Source organism: Taudactylus pleione, unplaced genomic scaffold, assembly GCF_031769625.1.
Source record: "Taudactylus pleione unplaced genomic scaffold, aTauple2 ptg000092l, whole genome shotgun sequence".
Taxonomy (NCBI): Eukaryota; Metazoa; Chordata; class Amphibia; order Anura; family Myobatrachidae; genus Taudactylus; species Taudactylus pleione.
This window is the reverse complement of record NW_028284494.1, coordinates 49,132-72,511: the sequence shown is the minus strand read 5'-3', so window position 1 is coordinate 72,511 and position 23,380 is coordinate 49,132. Positions and strand designations below refer to the sequence as shown.

General features: G+C 42.6%; 1 protein-coding gene across 4 annotated transcripts in view; it reads left to right on the top strand.

The window, feature by feature from the left end:
* Positions 1–19,936, top strand: part of KIF2A (kinesin family member 2A) — an 86,476-nt gene extending 66,540 nt beyond the window's left edge. For 2 of the 4 annotated variants that reach the window (XM_088469378.1, XM_088469377.1), the window contains exons 14-21: positions 610–814; positions 1,945–2,055; positions 7,815–7,882; positions 11,910–12,023; positions 13,234–13,384; positions 15,182–15,283; positions 16,573–16,708; positions 18,121–19,936. In XM_088469378.1, the coding sequence (XP_088325504.1) occupies positions 610–814; positions 1,945–2,055; positions 7,815–7,882; positions 11,910–12,023; positions 13,234–13,384; positions 15,182–15,283; positions 16,573–16,708; positions 18,121–18,206 (973 nt within the window). In that variant the 3' untranslated portion in view covers positions 18,207–19,936. The remainder of the gene's footprint in view (positions 1–609; positions 815–1,944; positions 2,056–7,814; positions 7,883–11,909; positions 12,024–13,233; positions 13,385–15,181; positions 15,284–16,572; positions 16,709–18,120) is intronic. The other 2 variants (XM_088469381.1, XM_088469380.1) reach the window with 1 other exon arrangement.
* Positions 19,937–23,380: the final 3,444 nt, after the last annotated feature.

The following is a 23,380-nucleotide window of genomic DNA, read 5'->3' as shown; positions in this document are numbered from 1 at the left end:
TAATGCCGCACATCCACTACCCGACCCAGGGTAGACAGTACGATTACGACATCGTAGTCGTACCGTCGTTCCTCATCCCCTGCAGTGTCTACACTGAGCGATCAGTCGCTCAGTGTAGGCACCCTCCATCATCCCCGAACATGGTCAATCTGTCGTTATCGGCAGATTGATCAGCATGTTCGAACGATGATTGATGTCGGAAACGACCACCCGGAGCGTGCATCGCTGGTCGTTTCTGACATTTGCATTCCCGATTTGTGCCCGATTAACGATCGTTTGAATGATAACGATGTCGTTATCGTTCAATCGCTCTGTTTAATCGGGTAGTGGATACACACCTTAACTGTAGACTTAAGAGAACATTCTGGAATTTGTGGTTGTAATAAATTTGGAAAGTCATAGTTTTGCCTTCCAGTCCCCTATAGGTACATATCTATATATTCGTAGGCTCAAGAGTATTTTGAGGGTCATGGTGTGTTGATTCCTGACACTGGGATCATTATTCAGTGCCGCTGTATGTATTCTAGAATTATAAAACATGATTAGTAAAAAAAAAACACAAGTGTCCTGCAAATAACAAATAATTTTTTTTTTTCCCCTATGTTATAGGACGTCCGGTCAGACCTCTGCTAATGCACACTCCTCTAGAAGCCACGCTGTGTTCCAGATCATTTTACGGAAAAAGGGAAAGCTGCATGGTAAATTCTCTCTCATTGATTTGGCGGGAAATGAAAGAGGAGCCGACACTTCCAGCGCAGACCGACAAACACGGCTGGAAGGGGCTGAGATCAACAAAAGTTTACTAGCTCTTAAGGTGAGGTTTGTGTTTTTACTATTCTAGGATGTTAAATAACTTGTTGGTTGCTGAGGTACAATGAAATAGATTATTTTTCCTTCTCCTACCCTACCATACTCTTATTCCTTAACTTTGAATTTAAGGGGTGTATTCAATTAGCAGCGATAAGTCCTTTTCTGAGGAAAAGTATCGCGAGTGACGTCATTTCGCCATGCGAAAAGGTTCCTCCGTATTCAATTCCAAATTATTTTCGCCGGTGCGGAAACTCTATGTGGGACCTGTGTAAAAATTTTGCCTATGAGTAGGTGTCGAAAAAAAGTGCAAAATTGGGGATTTGGGGTGAAAAGCGGCGACAGACAGACCCCCAAAGGTAAACTGCGTCAATAAAAAGTTTAAAGTCTTTAGATCACCCCAAAAAAGTACTTTAGTTTTGGGGGCAAAAAAGCTCAAAGTTGGGGGACAAACTTAAAAAGTAGCAAAATAAATAGAATCCAGGGGGGTCCCCAAGTATGCCCAACGTGTTTTTAAGTTTACATGTGCTTGCGTAGGTGGATTTTTAACTTTTTTTAGTTCACTTTAGCAACTTAAAAATGTGCTTGCACCCTTTTTCAGGTACCCCAAATTTCCTGGGACTACTTATTTTGAACAAAAAAAAGATGGTAAATTCTATTCTTCACCACTTCTGCAAAGACGCGAATTAGCAGCTATTGATAGCATTTAAGTACCCCAAATACCTTCAGCAGGGGTATTCGGGGGTATCTATAGTGATCCCTAATGTCAGTGCATCTTTTGGGGGGTGTCAGGCTGATTTCCCCAAATCTGACAGTGTTTTTCGCATGTTACAGTTTCGCCGCCTCCCGTTTTTGCCGATTTCTGATTGAATACTGTGAATAGCGGGCACGCGCAAGATACTTTTCCGCATTGAAAACCAGCGTAGTCTGCGAAAAGACCTACATGCGAAAAGTACGGGACTTTTCGCTCGGAATTGAGTATGCCCCTTAGTGTGGGATGAGTGACAATGTTAGAGATATATATGGATATATGTGTTTACTCATATTCCTTCCTGCTTACTACTGAATATACTGTGAAAATAAAAAGAATACAAATAAATATCTTAAATAATTTTTTATTGGCATTTTTGTTTTCAGGAGTGCATTCGTGCGCTAGGAAGAAATAAGCCGCACACTCCATTTAGGGCCAGTAAACTGACACAAGTTCTGCGGGACTCTTTTATTGGTGAAAACTCTCGTACCTGCATGGTAAGCGCTACATGCCTCTATTCTATACAGATTCACTGCTAACTAATTACATAGGAAGTCACATTTCTGCCAGTACTTACAGATGCTTCTCTTCGTGCTGCTAGATCACTTTTACTTTCAGTTCTCTATCTAGTGCTGTTTTTTTTTCTTTTATTAGAGATGATTATATAAATGTTAGACCCGTTACTGTACGTTGATCGTCTAGGGTTTCAGTTCAACAGAGATCATGACAACTAGATAATCATTGGGTATAGAGGAGCTGGCAGGATAATGGGCGCTTTGAGAAACCTCACAGTTTGAAAGTCTGACCTCCGTCCCCTCCACGTTCCCCAATCTGGAAGGCGCTTCTCTTTCTACTTTGCCCTTGGCAGCATAACGTTAACTGTTGTTTTGTTTTACTTTATTTATAATATATTCATCTACTGCTTTTGTGACCAAGGTTCTTTCTGGCAGTATCACAAGTATGCTATGGGCAGGGAGGAGGTGCAGATGAGTTATGTGCTCCCTGGAAACGGGTCTTTATAGGAGGGTACCAGTCACTGCTGCCACGCGTAGAGATACTGTGATGCCCATGATCATACTGCCATCATTGCAGACTGCAGTTCATCGCTAGACCGTGCTCTGGTGGCAGGGTGGCCTATTGTTGCTCTTCTCTCTTCCCTCAGTGGAAATAGAAGAGTTGAGGAGTGGGATCTATGTCGGCAAATGAGGGATTGCACATTGTTGTGGGTGTAGAGCAAGGTGTGAAAAAAAATCATGATTTAAAATAAATAAATAATTAAAAAAAAAATGTTTTTTTTTTTTTTTCATTTAAATCAGATTTTTATTTAAATTGGATTTTTATAAAAATGATCAAGTAAAAACAATAATACAAAGTTCTTTTAAAATACTGTAACTTTGATATTTTTAATGTAAATGACTCAACAGTGTCACCATGAATCATGGCATGGCATGGCACAGCAAACTACACACAAATCACACAAACGTCAAAAGGAAAGAAACAGCAATGTTAAGTTAAAATAGTTGCCAATAGCTTTGCCTGATTTGTAAATCTGAATAAGCCTAAACATTAGTTTTATTTGAACGCCTTAAAAAGAAACCGGTTTTGCAGCTTTGTCACTACCCAAGTTGTTTCTCGGTTTTGACTGCACCAAACCAAATGTTGAGAATATTCTTTCTACTGAAGCTGGTGATGCTGCAGCTGTTGTCAATTGCTCTGCTGCTACCATGATATGTTCATTACCAGCTACAGTTTCTGAACCAATGTGCGAGTTAGCAACTTCTTTTTGGGTTGGAGGAGTATACCCTGGGCGCATTAAGTTTAGCAACTTTTTGAACTCCACATGTTCAATAGCATGGAATAAAGAATTTGTTGCCTATATAAATTTATCTACTTGCTCATCAAGTGCATTTTTTTTTTTTGCAAACTGCTTGTCCTAAGCACGTGTCCATGTGGTTGTTTTTTATTGGTATTATTGATTTAAGTGTCACCCTGGCTAGCTTTTCTTTTTAACTTCAACTGCTGCTCGGCTATCACAGGTGGTGATAATTGTTGACTGGTTGTAGGTGTCTGTGTAGTTGAATTTGAAAGCAGACTTCCTACAAATAATGAATATTAATATGCATATAAAATTATTGTATTTTATTATATTCCGTAACCCCTGATTACCTTCCCCCGCCCCCGTTTAGTTGCAACAAGGGAATTTTACCCCATGAATTTGATAAAAGTTTCCTTCAATGCCAGGAGTTAGGCCAATCAAAGATTTATGGCAGATTAAAATTTGAACTTTTTGAAAGAGTAGAAAAATAAAGTATAGGTAAATGTTCAACTTACCTAAGGTGTCACACTGACTTTGTGGCTGTTTACCATGTTGTACTAGTTCTACTTCTTCACCTTCATCTTGGGTCTCATGGCCCTGAGTGCATGTTTTACAGTGTTGTTTTTTTAATTCTGGCAACCAACCCCATCATTTTTGTACCACAGTTTTTACATTTGGCTTTAACTCCTTTTCCTGATTCAGTTTTCTCTTCCGTAATATAAATCCATACATGATCTGTCAGCCATAATTCTTTGTCTATCCTTTCTCTCTGAACTGAAACACTTTTGTGGTGTTGGTCTTTCTCTCTGGATTCTGGAATTATCTGTTGCTTGTCTGCCTGGACTTGTCTTTGTATCACGTGAGTCATAATTGGATTAGGTCAGCAAGCAATAGCCGTATATACAGACCTTTTATTAGTAGAAGAGACAATATTGCACAGTGTGCCAATTGGCAGTAAAAGTTTGGTAAAAATATGGATGTAGACTCTAAAGGCCCCTATCCACTAGACAATTTAAATGAGCGAGATAACTAAATCGTTCATAAATAGTTTGCAAAAATGTCTAAAACGACCAGCGATGCGCGTGCCCACTGGTCACTTAGACATCTATCATCATGCAAACATGCTGGTCAACCTGACGATAATGTCGGGTTCAGCATGTTTGCAGATGATGAATGAGCCAGGAATGAACGACTGCTCGTTCAGTGTACGCTCATCACAGACTGACAAACGACTGCATGATTACAATGTCGTTATCGTGCTGTCGTTTTCATGTCTGCTAGTAGATAAGCCCCAGTGTTCTCCCCAGGCTCTCTTCTGTGGGCGCATCGCCCGGCAGAAACAGCCTACCACCCGGCACTTTCCCCTGCCGCATTCCCTGTCACCCTCGCTGACCCCTGCTGTGGAGCGCTGGCCTCTGAAGTGACCGGTGGCTAAAGAAGCCTCCGATCGCTTCAGAGGCAAGCATTCCCACTGATGCACTGCGCGTGTGACGTCACCCGCGACGTGAGGAGCCTGCCCTGCACGCCTGCTGGATCTATTTGATCCAGTCAGAGCAAGGCAGCGGAAGTGGGAGCGTGAGCGCCGAGCATGTTAAGGTAAGTTCTGGGCTGGGACCAGTCTGGGGGCACTGTATAAAGGGGATAACTACAAGGGACACTGTATAAAAGGGATAACTACAGGGGACACTGTATAAAGGGGATAACTACAGGGGACACTGTATAAAGGGGAAAACTACAGGGAACACTGTATAAAGGGGAAAACTACAGGGGACACTGTACAAAGGGGATAACTACAGGGGACACTGTACAAAGGGGAAAACTACAGGGGACACTGTACAAAGGGGAAAACTACAGGGGACACTGTACAAAGGGGAAAACTACAGGGGACACTGTACAAAGGGGAAAACTACAGGGGACACTGTACAAAGGGGAAAACTACAGGGGACACTGTACAAAGGGGAAAACTACAGGAGACACTGTACAATGGGGATAACTACAGGGGACACTGTACAATGGGGATAACTACAGGGGACACTGTACAATGGGGATAACTACAGGGGGCGCTGTATAAAGGGGAAAACCTACAGGGGGCGCTGTATAAAGGGGAAAACCTACAGGGGGCGCTGTATAAAGGGGAAAACCTACAGGGGGCGCTGTATAAAGGGGAAAACTACAGGGGGCGCTGTATAAAGGGGAAAACTACAGGGGGCGCTGTATAAAGGGGAAAACTACAGGGGGCGCTGTGTAAAGGGGAAAACTACAGGGGGCGCTGTACAAAGGGGAAAACTACAGGGGACGCTGTACAAAGGGGAAAACTACAGGGGACGCTGTACAAAGGGGAAACCTACAGGGGACGCTGTACAAAGGGGAAACCTACAGGGGACACTGTACAAAGGGGAAACCTACAGAGGACACTGTACAAAGGGGAAACCTACAGGGGACACTGTACAAAGGGGAAACCTACAGGGGACACTGTACAAAGGGGAAACCTACAGGGGACACTGTACAAAGGGGATAACTACAGGGGACACTGTACAAAGGGGATAACTACAGGGGACACTGTACAAAGGGGATAACTACAGGGGACACTGTACAAAGGGGATAACTACAGGGGACACTGTACAAAGGGGATAACTACAGGGGACACTGTACAAAGGGGAAAACTACAGGGGACACTGCATAAAGGGGAAAACTACAGGGGGCACTGCATAAAGGGCACAAATACAGGGGGCACTGCATAAAGGGCACAAATACAGGGGGCACTGCATATGGGGATAACTAAAGGGGTCACTGCATAATGGGCACTTTTGACGGAGGGCCAGTGGGAGAGCAGCCTGAGACCTGTCGGGCTGGAATGGTAAGGGAGATGCCCCATTTCCTGGCGCGCGCATAATTGCGAAGGCCCCCACCCGGCTACTTCTTTATGCCACCCGGCTGGAAAAAATTTCTGGGGAGAACACTGGGCCCCTTAACTCTACATCCATAGTAAAAAAAAATATATGTATTGAATTCTTGAAACACGACTGTCAAAAATGTAAATTATCAAAGTTAATTTTAACAATGCATTAAACGCCTTGATTTATGTTATTTTTTTAAATCATGTGATTTATTTCAGCACACCCTGGTTTAGAACCTTCTGTACACTGTTATGGATCAGGTGTGCAGAGCCTTCTGTACACTGTTATGGATCAGGTGTGCAGAGCCTTCTGTACACTGTTATGGATCAGGTGTGCAGAGTCTTCTGTACACTGTTATGGATCAGGTGTGCAGAGCCTTCTGTACACTGTTATGGATCAGGTGTATAGAGTCTCCAGTGTACGATAATGGATCAGGTTTGCAGAGCCTTCTGTACACTGTTATGGATCAGGTGTGTAGAGTCTCCAGTGTACGATTATGGATCAGGTGTGCAGTGTCTTCTGTACACTGTTATGGATCAGGTGTGCAGAGTCTTCTGTACACTGTTATGGATCAGGTGTGCAGAGCCTTCTGTACACTGTTATGGATCAGGTGTATAGAGTCTCCAGTGTACGATAATGGATCAGGTGTGCAGAGTCTTCTGTACACTGTTATGGATCAGGTGTGCAGAGCCTTCTGTACACTGTTATGGATCAGGTGTATAGAGTCTCCAGTGTACGATAATGGATCAGGTGTGCAGAGTCTTCTGTACACTGTTATGGATCAGGTGTGCAGAGCCTTCTGTACACTGTTATGGATCAGGTGTATAGAGTCTCCAGTGTACGATAATGGATCAGGTGTGCAGAGTCTTCTGTACACTGTTATGGATCAGGTGTGCAGAGCCTTCTGTACACTGTTATGGATCAGGTGTATAGAGTCTCCAGTGTACGATAATGGATCAGGTTTGCAGAGCCTTCTGTACACTGTTATGGATCAGGTGTGTAGAGTCTCCAGTGTACGATTATGGATCAGGTTTGCAGAGCCTTCTGTACACTGTTATGGATCAGGTGTGTAGAGTCTCTGGTGCACGAGTATGGGTCAGGTGTGCAGCCCCTTCAGTGCACGATTATGGATCAGGTGTGCAGAGCCTTCGGTGCACGATTATGAATCCAGGTGTGCAGAGCCTTCGGTGCATGGTTATGGATTAGGTATTGTAGAGTCTCCGGTGCACGGTTATGGATCAGCTGAGCAACTGTATGCTAAAATGTACACTGACTAAGCACTAGTACATAGTGGCTATGTACCTAGATAGTAATGGGTAAGGTATTATCCTTGTCTATTTGGAGTCTCCTCCTTGGGCTCTCTCCTAATAGTGAAGGTATAGAGTTAATGTATTGTAATCTGTGAGGATGTTTTATGTGTTGTAGCTCCACTCTCTCTTTGTTGTGTACTTTTGTATCAATTCCACAATGTAAGAATAAGTACCAAGCCCTGTATGTTTTCCTGTGCCACAAGAGGAATAACCCTGTCCACATTTATCTTTAGATTGCTACCATCTCTCCTGGAATGGCATCATGTGAAAATACTTTAAACACTTTAAGATACGCAAACAGGTAATACTGCGAGTACTGAGTACTAGGTCATATCTTACCAATGCAGAACCTGGTTTCTAATGCACCTGTATTGTTTTTGTTACTGTACTATCTGTAAAATTATTTTAAGTTATACTTTTATCCTGTGCATTCTATACATTTTGATTCAAAGATTGATATGAATATGGTATTATATCTAATTAACATGAATTCCAAACACACACTTAGGGAGGAATCCAATTAGTGTGGCTAATTACCCGAGCAGTTCGGGGATAAGCAATTCAATGAAATAGCCTTTTCCCCGTTCTATAAATCCAGTTAATATACGGAAACCCGCTGATTTTACATAAATAGCAGAATAAATGCGTTTCCCTGTAACCCTAGATCAGGGGTGGGGAACCTTTTTTCTGCTGAGGGCCATTTTGAGATATATATATATATATATCTATATATGTATAATATATATTTGTCTATTGCATAATACCCTTATGTCCTTCCTTAAGTTCTCATGTCTGTCATCTTCATGTAATATGTTCCTCCATCACACTCCGCTCAGGGACTCTGCTTAATGTCATGTCAGGAGTTGGGTAAAGATTGAAGGATAAACACACAGCCCTGCCCCCTCTGTTTGCTCCTGTACACAGAGGAATCTGACTCTCACTATGGGAGAGATAAATACCAATCAATCAGCTCCTAACTGTCATTTTTCAAACACAGCTTGTAAACTGACAGGAGGTGATTGGTTGGTACTTATCTCTTCTCTTAATCTCTCTCCATGGCTTAATACATCTACCCTTATATCTCCCCATACTCCATAATTAGAAAATAACAGAATTCAAGTCAGACAGCTTTTATGCAAAAATAATCTCACACTGCTTATTTGGACACTCTTAAATTTTCTATTTTAAGCTTGTATAATCTTATCTAGAAATACAGGAGGTCATATACAACACTCTAAACTGATGAGATTATAGCCAAATTCCATTTGGTGATGCTGTGCTTATGTGGACATAGATTTCCTCCAGATTGCATCGGTTTGTGACGTAAAATGGCAAAGTGAACGTAGAAGTATGCTCTGGCCAATGGGACGTGTTGAGTAGTGCATTGTGATCTGTACAATGTATGAAGCAGGCGCACAAATTAGATCCTGGTACTGCTGTGCAACACTAATCTACTGAGGTTACTGAATGGGGAGGGTTTATATGGGTCTTCCTTGCCATGCATCAGTGCACACAGACCTAAACTCTGCAGAATGTCTTCAGATTTGTAGCGGTCAGCTCAGGGCTGGTGGCGATCAGGGCTTCAGCAATACTTTGAATAGAACCTATTTGGCACCTCCCTGTTGCATATGTGCAAAGTACAACATTTTCAGGGGGCAACTTGCACAATGTAGACACCCCCTCCCCTGCCACCACCTCCTTATTTTTTAAGGTTGTAGGTATGGTGGTATGGTTTAGGAGAAAACATACTTTGCAATAAGTGTCATAACTTAGATCTACTGTGATTGTAAGAAGTGCCTTTGTGTCTCTTGCAGTCATTTGTATATACTGCCACAAATAATGTCATGTGTTTGAAAACCTGTTTTAGATCATGTACAATTTAATAGTTATGTTGCCTGTAGGTACACACACAAAATTTGTTTTGTATAAAATAACACTTTAACATGACAAAATAGAAACCATTACAGAATAGCGCGATTGCCTTGTGTGAGCCTGACACCGTTATAAGAAATAGGTATGAGACAAGTGAGTGGAAATGGTGTTTGTACTCAGTTACCTGTCAGATGAAAGGACGTTCTCTGTTAAAAGATGTAATAACTGTCAGTTGGGCTGATTCAATCAGGTGCGAGCGGCCAGCGGCAGCTTTATTACAGTAGCCGGATTTCTGCTCGTACCTCCATAGGCTGCAAGCACTAATCTGCAGCAGAGACCCATCACATGAAGCTGCCGGGAGCAGCTCACAAGTAATTGCATCTATGTCCATCTTAAATCACAACTCCTATGTTACCAGGGGTCCATTACAGTTGTGCTGCTCAGTGCTTGTGACAGTTTGTACATATTAAGACAAACTCTAATTATATATTAATTTATTTTCTATATGTGATCACATGTGTGTAAATGTGTGATTGTGTCCCTTGATCACACCTGCAGATAACCGTGGTTTAACAGTGGTGGGTCTCCACGTATTCACCACCAGATTCACTATATGACATACATACTGAGGCCATATTGATCTGTTGGGTGACCACCTCAAAACACGTTCTTCATTCTCATGTGAATTGCGGGACAAGGGTGAATGGCAAGTTCAGAATATACAGAATTTGTTTTACTGACTTCTCTTCAACTCCGCCATACTTGGCTCAAAAAGAAATGAAAATGCAGTGTGTCAGGTGCTTGTGAGAGGTGCATAATTGGTTTTATTTGAAAGATCTATTTTAGGAACAGTCATAAATGAAATGTAGAAAGGTTAATGAACCCGATCACAGCAGACGCAGGAGGCGTATAAAAATGTAAGTGCAGATGAGAGCCTAGGCATCCTGGCACACATTGGGGGCCCCATCAGTGGTCCTCTAACCTTCATTGGGGCTGCCTTCAACTTGATAAAAAGTCTAAACAATACTTTTAATCAAAGAAAAACTTTCTGTAGTAACAACTCAGCAGGCCTTTCCAACAAGTGTTGCATGCAAGGCCATATTAAGGGGAGAGTGACAGGGGCCCCACACACAGAGGGTCCCCCACACAGGGTTGGTGTGACCCTGCCAGGAACAAGTGTCTACTGGTGCCTGTTTCCGGATGGGGTCTTAGCTGCCGCATATCTGTATTCTTTCTGCATGCAGCTGTTCGTGCTGCTGCATACAGCGCAGAGCAGCTTCCGAGTCGCCTCATCAGTGTCACGTGACCTATCGCATCCGTGCCGCTGATCACCGATGTGGGGCCTTGGCAGCCGATCTGCATATCATGGGAGGTGAGTAATGAGGGGGGTTGAGGATATGCCTTCGGAGCCACTCTGCAAATCAGAGGTAATTAATCTGGGGGTTGAAGGAGGGGTGGATATGTTCTGTGTGGCTTGGGGAGACGCCGTGTGGCTTGGAGGGGGCCGTTACAAGCCATAACAAAAACAAGTCCTGCACAGGAGCTGGGGACTGCTGGTGAGGGTTCGGAGGGCTGTCCTGCCCATTACTACATTAGATCCAGAAAGCTAATGTTAAATACAATGCTCAATGCTGAATTCCTTACAGGGTAACAAGACTAATAGCAAATTTGTTCTTTATAGAAGTGCTACAGTCATTCATCTTTTCCTGGGCTCAGCAGGAATCCTTCTCTACGTCTGTATATTTGTATGTGTCCTCATACACCTAGTCTCAATACATCATGCGGCGCGAGTGAGCTCTGCTTGCGCCAAACGTCTCTCTTGCATATTTTTCACCCGAAAATTAGTTGGATGGGACCTGGCGCTCCGAGAAGGAGTGTTTGGCGCGACTGCAGCAATAGTGTATGAGGACACATCATAAATATACAAACCCATCATATTATACAGATATGTAAACCTGTGTTGTAATGCCCCTATACATTTGCATTTCTCATGATAGCCCTGCAGGACTGCATAATATTATATGTACTGAAATGTTTCTTACAAGCAATTAGTTGTGATATGAAGCCAGACAGGAACCTGGAATAAATGGCTGCTCCCTTCAGGCAGATTTCTCTGCACAGTATTGCATTACACATTCCTTATGTCAGTGATTCCCAACATCGGTCCTCAAGACACACGAACAGTCCTGGTTTTAGTGATATCCATGCTAATGCACAGATGGTTAAATCAAAATAACTGAGGTACTAATTAAGTCACCTGTGTGCTCAAGTATGGCTATCCTCAAAACCTGGACTGTTAGTGTGCCTTGAGGGCCATGGTTAGGAACCCCTGCTTTATGTAATTCTGTGTTGTGTGATTGTGATCTCTACCTACCTGTCTAAAGGTGGGCAACACTAAACTGTATTCTGTCCTTATCGTACCTTCTTTCATCCTTCTGCTGTGTCTCGGGATCCAGAGTAAAGGAATTTGGGATTAGTCCGTCGGATATTCCCTTCTCTCAGGGTAGCGGAAGTCGCTCTGATCTCTCTCCTTCCTATGAGTATGATGACTTCTCCCCTACACTCACCAGGTCTAACCTGCATTGATTTCTTCTTCTCCAGACATTATACATGTACACGTGTGTTCTGTGGCCTGAGCTATTGACACTGTGCCTTTATTGCTCTCCTTTTCTTCAGTTCCACATTGTTTTTGCATGGTTTTAGTTTAACATTATAATTTGATGGCATGAATTTGCTTGTAGTTTTTCTTTTTATTAAACTTATTTGTAACTGTCAGCTTTTAGAGATTTCCTTGTTTCTCTTGGTGTTGTGGCTTTGGGATTTCTGCTGTCTCTGGAATGATAGCTATAGTTACAGCTTAGGATGTGCTATATAAGATTGTGAAAGAAAGCTGTGGGACTGTCAAAATAGCTTCTCTACTGTAGGCCCAGATTTATCAACGAATGATATTCTTCTTATCACTTTTTACTAATCTTAAATAGTGCTTCAACCAATCGGCTTTTAACTGTCATGTGTTTGTAAAATGACAGGAGCTGATTGGTTGGTGCACTATGTCTCTATGACTACGCGTACAATCCATGTTTGTTTTTACTTGGGTTAATTATATATAGATATAGATGCATATATATCCATCTATATATATCTATCTTTGCTTTGAGCTCCACTCTAACTGCATGGTGAATACTATTTCTACATGTAATTGATACCTATTTTGCATTTGTCCAAGCTGCATCCACAATGCATAGCTGGAAGGAGAGCTAATAAGTGGGAGGAGATTCATTTGGTGATCTGATCATTTTAAACAAAGATGGTGAATACATCTATAACCTGAGCCTTAGGATGACTTATTCATATTCATTTATCCTAAGTCTTGCTTGAGTCTGCATATGCTTTTTCTCTATGTAATACCCTGGTAGGAAACATGTGTCTCTCGCGCTTCTCTGCTGCTGCTGCTAACTGGCAAAGCATGCTGGGAGTTGCAGTTCTGTCACGTCTGTGTAATGCAGCTGTGTTAGAGATGTTGTGTATATGACTGGTACTGTATGTGAGCAGGTTATTATATATGTTCCTACGTGTCCTGAGATATACTTCCTGTTTACAGCATTTATAGCCATATACTTCCTAGTGATCTGATTTGTATTTGTATTACAACAAGGAGATCTGTACAGCTGACATTATACATGCTCATGGTTTTTGTCACATATATATATATTTTTTAATTTTGCATAATTGTGCATATAAATAGGCCTGATGGTTACATGTAACTGTTCCTCATTTCAGAGTGAAAGAACTGACTGTAGACCCCAGTGGTGCTGGAGATCTCCGTCCCATGTTACATCATGCGCCTAATCAGCTTGATGACTTGGAGTCGCTGTGGGGAGTGGGCAGCTCTCCTCAGAGGGATGACCTCAAACTGTTATGTGAACAAAATGTGGGTGGACTTATATATTACACTGGTTGTTTTGCTTAGTATAATAAGTGCTTAAGTTTTATGTTCTGCCACGACTGTTTTATAGTAACAATATATTTATACTGCTTGTAACTGGTACAATGATGGATATGATCTAACTACATAAATACATAAATTCGCAAAGTGTTATGGAGGCAAAACACACCTAGGCGTAGATGTAATAGGCAGCGTGTTTTGCATTTAACATGATTGCCTCTTTTTATTTTGGGGTTAAACACACTGAGTGCAAGCTGCCTCTTAGTAAATGTACCCCCTAGGTTTGAGGACCAGCTGATATGCTTAGACCATTATCTTTGGCATCACATAAGGCAAGAGCTGTTCATTTACAAGGGCCAGAAACATGTACACATTTCCCTATGAATATGACCTTTCTATGCATTGCTGTCTGATTGTCTAATACAGGGATGGCCAACCCACGGCTCTCAAGCCGCATGCGGCTCTTTCTTTGCTGTGGTGCGGATCGCAGCCACTCCCAGAAGACCCCAGGGTGGCTTAGGGGGGTGGTGGCCTTTGCTACGCCTCTAGTGATCAGAGGCTAAAAAAGCTTCTGATTGCTTCAGAGGCCAGAGTTCCCAGTGATGCAGTGCCGTCATGACGTCATCCATGATGTGAGGAGCCTGCGCGCCTGCTGGATACAGTTAGATCCAGCAGACAGCAGGAGCAGTGCCCAGAGTGAAGCCCAGTGTGAAGTCAGTTAAGTACTGGGGGCACTGCATAAGGGGGCACTACTGCAGGGGGGCACTACTGCAGGGGGGCCCTGCATATGGGGCACAACTGCAGGAGGGCCCTGCATATGGGGCACAACTGCAGGGGGGCCCTGCATATGGGGCACAACTGCAGGGGGGCCCTGCATATGGGGCACAACTGCAGGGGGGCCCTGCATATGGGGCACAACTGCAGGGGGGCCCTGCATATGGGGCACAACTGCAGGGGGGCCCTGCATATGGGGCACAACTGCAGGGGGGCCCTGCATATGGGGCACTACTATGGAGATGTGAAACAAGGTCATACTCCTGCAAATGTCATACCAAACGCGCGCAAGCAAAAATGGGCAGTGGCCTTGCATGATTTCGGCTCTTTAACTTGACTACATATATTTTTTGGCTCTTTGCCTCTGCCTGATTGGCCACCCCTGATCTAATAGGTCATGTTTTCCTGATAAATCACAATTGCAACTGGGGCAAAAAGATCAGGAAATTGGAAAGAACAGATTTTATCCTTAGAGCAATTGTCTGTTTCAGGTGTCATACTTCTGGAAACGTACACTCAGAATATACATTTTAATACATGTATTCCAGTGGACCCATCAACACATTTTAGCATTTTTCGCATGTAATCATGTTCCAGATGTACTTTCCTTTTACTCTCTTGAGTTAACTCTACTTATTAGCGGTGACGGCATATGCAAATGTTTCATCAGACGTTCTAATGGTAGCACTTGATGGTGAACCTCATTTATTGTTTTTTGACCTCTATTAGTCCAGGGAATCCTTGAAAGGGGAACTGCTATTCTTGTAGGAGGTGTAAGCTGATTATGAGAGTCCTTGGTTACCCATAGGATGGGTATGAAACCCACCTGGCCGGTGCCCTCCAGAAGCCACAATCTCTGCTTATAGTGTGACTGTAAGATGTTCAGCCAGGCTACATGGATGTCATTGAAAGATGGACATGATGCAGCAACCCTTCTGACTATAATTTTATATTCCAATGATTTAATACACACTACTCTTATCATTCTCATTTCTATATGTCATTTAGGAGGAAGAAGTTTCTCCGCAGCTCTTCACATTTCACGAAGCAGTGTCACAAATGGTGGAGATGGAGGAACAGGTAGTAGAAGACCACAGAGCTGTATTTCAGGTAAAACCTTTCTTTTGTACAGTATCATTGTAGAAGTGACATTGCTATAGGCAGGGCGTCCTGGTGGTATTTGTTTAATTATGGCTAATTCATGTAATCTCCTCAGCATTTGTAATGAACCGTTATGAATAACCTGTCACCTAGTGTAAGTACTAGAATTAGGAAAGACGGCCTTGGGCATCGAGAAGAGAAAGGAAAGTCCTGTTTAATTTTAGTGCACTCGTTTCCCAATAATAGCAGCATAAAAAAAATCTAATTTTATTCTGTATATTTAAAATTTCACTTTTTAGACCCATAATACTTTTTACAAAAATAACTATTTCTGTATTTATTTATTAATGTAAATATACACAAAAATTCCCATAAATGGGAAAGCAAGTCTTAAAAGTTATAAAGAACAAAGTGAAAGAAAACGAAGTCTGTGATATAAAATATTGGCTGAGCACTGTTGTCCCAAGTAATATATTTGCTCTTAGTATCTAGGTTTTGTTTCAGAAAATAAGACCATTTTTTATTTTTCTAGTATCTAGGTTTTATCCTAGCAGGTTAATGCTACAAATCTATATTGTAACTTTTGTATCAAAGTCAGGTTCCACATTTGAAAGGGAAAATGATTTTGTTTCCACTCAATAATACTTGTGTGAAATGCATATTTTTGGGTAAAAATGTGGGGACTTCTTACAGAACCCTTTGGACAGCCCTCCTAATAATACTTTAGCAAAAAAATAAATAAATCGTAAGTTGCGTACTTTGTCGAAAAACGACCGCTGAAATTTCCATGAAAAATGCGTTTAACGTATTGGGTCTGGTATTTCGGAGGGCCATAAGGATGCGTCAAGTTTTTTAAACATCGCACGCCGCTGGTGCAGGTGTTTTTATTTTAGTGCTTTTTTTTTTTTTTTTTTTTTAATCCCCAAATTTGTACCGAAAAATAAAAAAATTTCAATTTTTTTTTCGCCTGCCCTAGGCTGGAGAAAAGTTTTCTTCAGTTTCTAGCCAAAAAAATGGATGTTTTTCGTTGTCAGCCAACTTCGCCTCTAATTGAATTCCCGCCCTAGTCACACTAAGACAATACGTATTAATACTTAGTGTTCTCAGGGAGCATTCTCTATATGATGGAGTGTAGTTTAACCGCAAAAAGCAAATGTCTGGTTGATGTAATTAACAGTATCTTGTTAGATAAGACATTACGTATTGTGATCTTTATTATTCATTCAAATTGTTTAAAGACCACACAATTCTAACTGTGGGCCTTGCAGATAATATTGAAGTGGTTGTGTTCCGCACAGGAGTCTATAAGGTGGCTTGAAGATGAAAAAGTTCTGCTAGAGATGACGGAAGAGGTGGACTATGACGTTGACTCATACGCTACACAACTAGAAGTAATCCTGGAGCAGAAAATAGACATCCTCACTGAATTACGTGGTATGTGGTAGGAGCAAAGAAACAAATGAAGCCGTATATATTATATATTGGGTCTGTTCACTGTGGGCATCGTATAAAAGGCCTGTAAACACCTATTTTCACCCGCAAAACTGTATTCCTTCGCTATGTCGGCATTTACTGACACTAGCAAGTCGAATGTTATAATGTCGACCTGGTTAAAAAGTTGACATCTAGTAAATGTCAACATGGACACACTGTCCACATATAACATGTCGACATTTTAAAGATGTCAACATTGTGAACATGCAACATTACGGCAGTGTCGACACAGCACATGGCATAACGAACATGTTCACATGTACTCTGACTTACAGTACCAGTCGACAACATGTAGTCAGCATACTCTGTCGACATTGTGACTGCCGACATAACTTATGTATCCCTTGAAAACAAATGAAGGCAAGCTGTTGTCAGATTTCTGAGCAGGTGGCTACAGGTGGTCACGCCACGGGATCATTGTTCAGTGTGGAGAAACAGATGTGTGGTTTATTCGAATGAGATTCGGGGGCTGCATCACTTCTGGCTTCATTGTGTGTGCTCACTAAACGGCAGCACACAAAGGACAGTAGTAATCTTTGTACGCTCTTATTCTCCCTTATAGTAATATATTTCTATTAGACTATTATTACAATATTTGGTAATGCATTTGCTTTGTAGCAGCGCACACACTGTGATATTCTAATAGCTGTGGGCACCTATTAATCAACAGACATGTTTACTGGGCCTCTCAGTAATTATCTGTGAACTGCACATTCATCAAAGCGCACAACCTCAAGCCCTCTCTGCTGTCCCGCACACGTGTCTTCAAGGATCACAGTGTGCTTGACAGGAAGGCCCCATTTGTGGGGGATGAAACGGGGGAGTGGTCAGCAAAACGCAGGCAGATCTGTGCCATTTTGGGGGCGAGTTGCAGCCTGTGTCTGCGCACCTTTACGTACATATGATTGCCCCAGCGTCTCCGTCCAGGTGCTCATGCTGTGTGATCATAGGGTTACTTACATGGCTGATTATTGGAGAACCTCCGTAAGGGCTGTGAATGTGTACATGGTGCGGTGCTGTTTGTGATGGCTCCGGTGGGCTTTTCAGTACTGTTAGGTGAGGGTGCTATTTTACAAACAATCGCTCCTGCACTTTATAGGAAATCGCAGCTGCAATTGCAACACCGTACATCTCTGAAAAAGGCCCCCACTGAATACTGTTGCCCACACAGTAACTGTTCCTTAGTAACATTTTCAATACGGTTCCAGAAACTATTATCTATCGTTAACTTTACTTTCTACTGACTAGTTCAGAATATTCAATATTCTGTTTATAATTATACAGTTAATGTTTAGCTTTACAGCTTATTCTATATACTGGTTTTTAATGTGTTTTTGTGTCTTCCATTTAAGACAAAGTTAAATCGTTCCGAGCTGCTTTACAGGAGGAGGAGCAGGCCAGCAAACAAATAAATCCCAAGAGGCCTCGAGCCCTTTAAAGGAAGGCGTTGATGAAGGATCACCTTTAAAAAGAACTTTCTACTGTAAAATAGCATTATTATTATTATTAAACTGTGGCCGTAAGAACCCAATTACTTGAAACTTTAAGTAAACTTTTATAATGTCAGTGGAGACGTCCTCCTCTTTCACTTGAATGGATAACTATTTTGGGCTAACCACTACACTGACGTCGAGACAAGCTTCACATCCGAACGGCACAAACTTATCGGTAGGGACTGCGAGGCACTTTGTCAGAATTACTTAATTCAGTCATGTCTTATTTTCCAAACGTCTGTCCGTTTTCTATTTTTTTTATTTTTTTTTCCGTCTTGTTTTTGTTTTTTTATTTTTTAAATAAATAAGTATAAAACTGTGTACTGGAGGGTATACACCATTTTTTTTCTGTTTTTAAATACAAGATTCCATTTTTGCTGCAGGATGAGACATTAATGTGTTACGTTACATGCATGCCTGCCTATCCATCCGTAATTGTATCGGTACAAATGTTACATGGGTGAGCTGTGCACACCTCCCGTGTGTCTTTTTGAAGGCTATTGATCATACAACTTTTTATTAATTATGCACAGCCTTAACTTAATAAAATAAAAATATTCTCTGTTTGTCAATGTAAGATAACAATGTATAACATATTTTTTTTTTATCTTAGTTTTTTTGTTGTAGGATGTGCCATATTAAAATGCAGCGATTAAACTGTATAAAGGAATAAGCAACATGTGACTCTCAGCAAGCGCAAATAACAGCTGATAAACAATAGAATACCAGTATGGCCTGCGCGCCTGTAAACAACCCGTGCAGCCGTCACTTGCACACGGGAGAGTTGGCGATCTTGCGGCTGAACCAATAGTTATGAGAGATTGCAGCCAAACCAACCATTTGGGATCTGCTCCTCATGAATATTGGACTAGGAAGCCTCTCCATGATGTGGCTGGTCCCCACTGAACGGATAGTCCACATTCTCATAAATATTGGTTCAACCACAAGATGGCTGCATTCACTGCAAGTGGACATTTCCTCCTTTAGTGGACTTTTGTGAAGCCCCTGCATATTGTGAATTAAAGATAACTGACACCCACCCACCTCTAACAGAAGTCAAGAGCGAGATTAATTACAATGACGCTAGTTTCTTGTGCAGCGTTGCAGGTAGACTCTATTATAGAGTTACGTACAAATGTTGGCACTCCAGCACTTTGAGCTGAATCATGAGTTGGCTCCTTTCTATAAGGTAACCGTTAGATTCCTCACCCCTCTGTATGTGGCAACACTGTATTGAGTGCTAGCTCCACTAAAGGTGGATTTGTTAAGGAATGGCTGCCAAGTCATGTTGTCTACATGTTGCCTACTCCTCTTGTATAATAAGCAACCAGAGTTCCCATCGTCCACTTGTAAAATGCATATATGATTAGTGGCTGTATATTTAACATCATTTTTTTTAATTTTACAATGGGAAGGAATATGGTCATTAATGAAGTCTTATTGCACTGACCGAATGATGGCCATTTTATCCCCATACCCACCATGTTTTCGATTCTGGACCCCAAGCAAGACTTTTGCTGTTAAAAGATTATGTTCATCTGTACATTTCATACAAGTCAAAGGTTATCTAGTCATAACTATTCAACTATAAAGTATACAGTCACTGCCTTATGTTCCATCTGTTAACTTATGCCTTTAGCACAGAAGTTAACAATAAACAGAACGATGTTGGCAAGTATGGTACATAATATGGTTCTGTGTTATTTGTGCTGTTCAATATTTGACATAATGCAAGTTGCATAAGGTATAGGTGCAAATCATAACCTGCCACAGCTCTGCGTGATCCTTTTAGTTATCAGATTGCGCGCCTGAACTAGGGTTGGGAGACTTTGCTTATTGAAGTACAGTACAGGCTCACACTGACCATTATATTATAAAAAGCCAAAACCTACATCTCTGTGAATACAGTGCTCTTTGCTTTTCTTTTACTCTAATATAGTTTTCACCTGAGACTTCTGTAAACATCTGTACACAGGTTAAGGCATTAAGCAGGTACTGTAGATGGGCCTGACAGCAATGTGTCATCTAACAGATAGTTAACATATACATTTCCTAATAACAATGTACTAGGTAAGTGCTTTCTTTTATTTTTATCCTTTATTTATAAATGACAGAATTAATACCCAGCATGGTACGCTGATACAAGTATATTTATCATCAAGGCTGGGGGACACTGGACCATGGGGTTGTCTCTGGGTGAGCAGGAGCTGGCTCTTATCTACTGTAACTTTCTTCTTCAGGGTCCATAGGCTCCACAGGAAGACCTTGGGGTGTAGGTGATGGAACTGAATCCGGGCACCACGCAGTTAAAGCTTTCAGCTCCCAGGATGCACTGGGTCCACTTTCCCTATACCCCGAGCTAGATGCACCTCAGTTTCGTTGGTGCCCGGCCGGAGTCTGGTCACCGTTACACAGAAGCTTGTAGTTTTAGTTTAATTTTGCTTCATCTTGAGCGCGCAGCAGCAGACTGTCCAAGGGACGACCTCTCCGGGCAGCAACACCAGTACCGATGTGGGGATCTCGGCGGGCATTCCGGGGGTCTTCGCTAGCCAGGGCCCCCGGAGAGGACCCGGACTTTAGGGGACAGGTAAGTCGGGTCGCCGCTTGTGGTGAGCCGCCTGTTACGGCAGTCGATACCTCCGGTCTCGGGACAGACCGGGGGTGCTGAGTGTGGACGCAGGTACCAGCCATCGCAATCCACTAGACCACCAGGGGCATTTTGGTGCGGGAAACCAGCGTCCCAGGGGTTAATAATCGGCCAGGGGAGACAGCTTCCCCGTTTAAGCGGCTCCTCAACTCAGGGCGCCTTTCCTCTGAGGTCTGGCTTCTCTGAGCTGTTCTCCTCTGGCCAAGACAACAAGTGATCTGGTCCCCCTACATACCTCTTCCCCAGGGTCAGCGTATGTAGCACTATTTCCTACCAGACACTGAGTCTGTGTAGTTGAGTGTAGTGCCAATTTGCAGATATTCCTGCAATGTATGTGACTTGTGCTAGTGCTGCCTGTCTGTGCCTCTTTTCTCTATTGACAGCGTAATTATACCCTTTCTCTATTTCATGCCCTAATACAGGTGTTAGGGTGGTTCATATATAGCCTCATACATGTATACAATATTTGTGAGGTCGGTCACATACTGTTGCGTGCCGCACTGTGCCATATTTAGGCAGCAGGTCCCTGAAGCTTACCCAAGTATTAGACAGGACCAGTATATTGCTTCCCTGCCAGTATTTGTACATAATCGTGGTTGCGTTGTTCCCAGTGCCATATTGTGTGTCATTTTACCCTGCAGAGATGTCCGACAAGGGTAATGAACACATTTCTGCACCCATTCTGCAATGCAGTTTTCAGTGAGGAGGCTTTGGTTCGGCATGGGTTATGTGAGGTGTTATAACCCAAGAGTAACTCAAACCCCCTGACATCGGTAAAGGAGCCCCCTCGGGCGGTATTTTCACAGATGCTGTCCTCCATTGTGGGATGCCTAGCGGTCCCGGCTGCTTTCCCTCCTATGGGGCTACCACAGCAGTCTGTAATTCCCTTACAGGAACTACCGCTCATCATGTAGACCCCTCCTGTGTCACAGCAGGCTGTCATTCCCACTTTGGGATTTACCACAGGGTATACTTCCACCATGGGTGGATGTTTTCTCTACTTCAGTGCAGAGTCTGGCAGCTTCCTCTACGGCCATTCAGACCACGTTGCAGAATGAGAGACCTGTTTGGCCAGCTTAGCGTCCTGTAGTGTCATCTCAATCCACTCTGCTATCAGAGTCTGAGATGTCATCTGATGATGAAGTACCTGTTACCACTAACCCAGACTCCCCTTTGCAAGAGGCGTGGACTAAGTCTAGGATTAATATCCGTGCCTTGGAGCGTGCGGTCAGATCCGTATTGGTTATAGAGGATGACGAGCCAGCCCCTAAATGCAAACACCCTCTGTTTAAACAAATAAAGGTGACTTCGGCAGTGTTCCCTCTGTCAGATCAGTTGGTGGACCACATGGCTGTGGCCTGGCAGTCGCCAGGTAAGAGGTTTCAACCTCAAAAATGTTTAGCCTCATGTTACCCATTTCTTAAGGCTCATTGTAAAAAGTGGGAATCACCCCCCGCAGTGGATTCCCATGTTACGAGATTAATTAGAAGTGCAACGTTACCTATGCCTTCCATTTCTTCCTTGAAAGATCCTACAGATAGGAAAGTGGAAACTTGCCTGAAATCAATATACTCTTTCAGGAGCTGTTGCCCGCCCATCAATGGCCATCTCCTGGGTATCTAAGGCTATAGCATTTTGGGCCGATGCATTTGAGGACTCCTTTCCCTCGGAAGCTCCGGAGAATCAGGTGTCGCTTGTTGGCAACATCCGGGATGTGGCTGCATATATCAGTGAGACAGCTCTAGACACTAGTCTGCTGACCTCCAGGGTCTCGGCCGTGTCTGATCGCCATTCCCTGTGGCTGCGCTCTTGGAGTGCGGATGCTGATTCTAAGAAAGGCCTAGAGGCCTTACCCTATAATGGGGATATATTGTTTGGTCCAGACCTGGACAAGATTGTGGACACGTTGGCAAAATCGAAATCTGCGTTTCTGCCTTCGGCATCTGCTCCTTCAAAGTCTAGTACCTCCTCCTTTAGGTCCTTTCGTCCCCACGGTAAATTTAAAGGGCAGTCCTTTCTTAAGACATTTAACTGTAATGTAATGATGTGTTAGGGACCTGCAGAAAAATGGGGTCCCTTGATACTGGGCTGCAGGCTTAAATGCTTTGATCAAATCATGACAAAATCCCCTTTGTTTTATTTGCTGCATACACATAAATTTGCAGCATATTGTTAGCGCCGATAGCAAAAGTTTTTCTGTTTTGTATACATATATGGCATTAATATTGCCATGCTGCTGGTACCATGTATGATATGGGTAAAACCGAGCGCGGGCATATTTCTTTTGTGTTTTGTTTCAAAATTTTGCCTTGTGCTATCATGGCAGCTTTCAATTAAAGCTATAAAAAGCCTAGTTGGGTGTGGCTAATTAGCCAGCCCCTGTATAGATGTGTCCCTCTGTATCTAGGAGGTGAGTACATTTAACTGCAATGTAATGATGTGCTAGGCATTTATGCTAGTGTTAGGGACCTG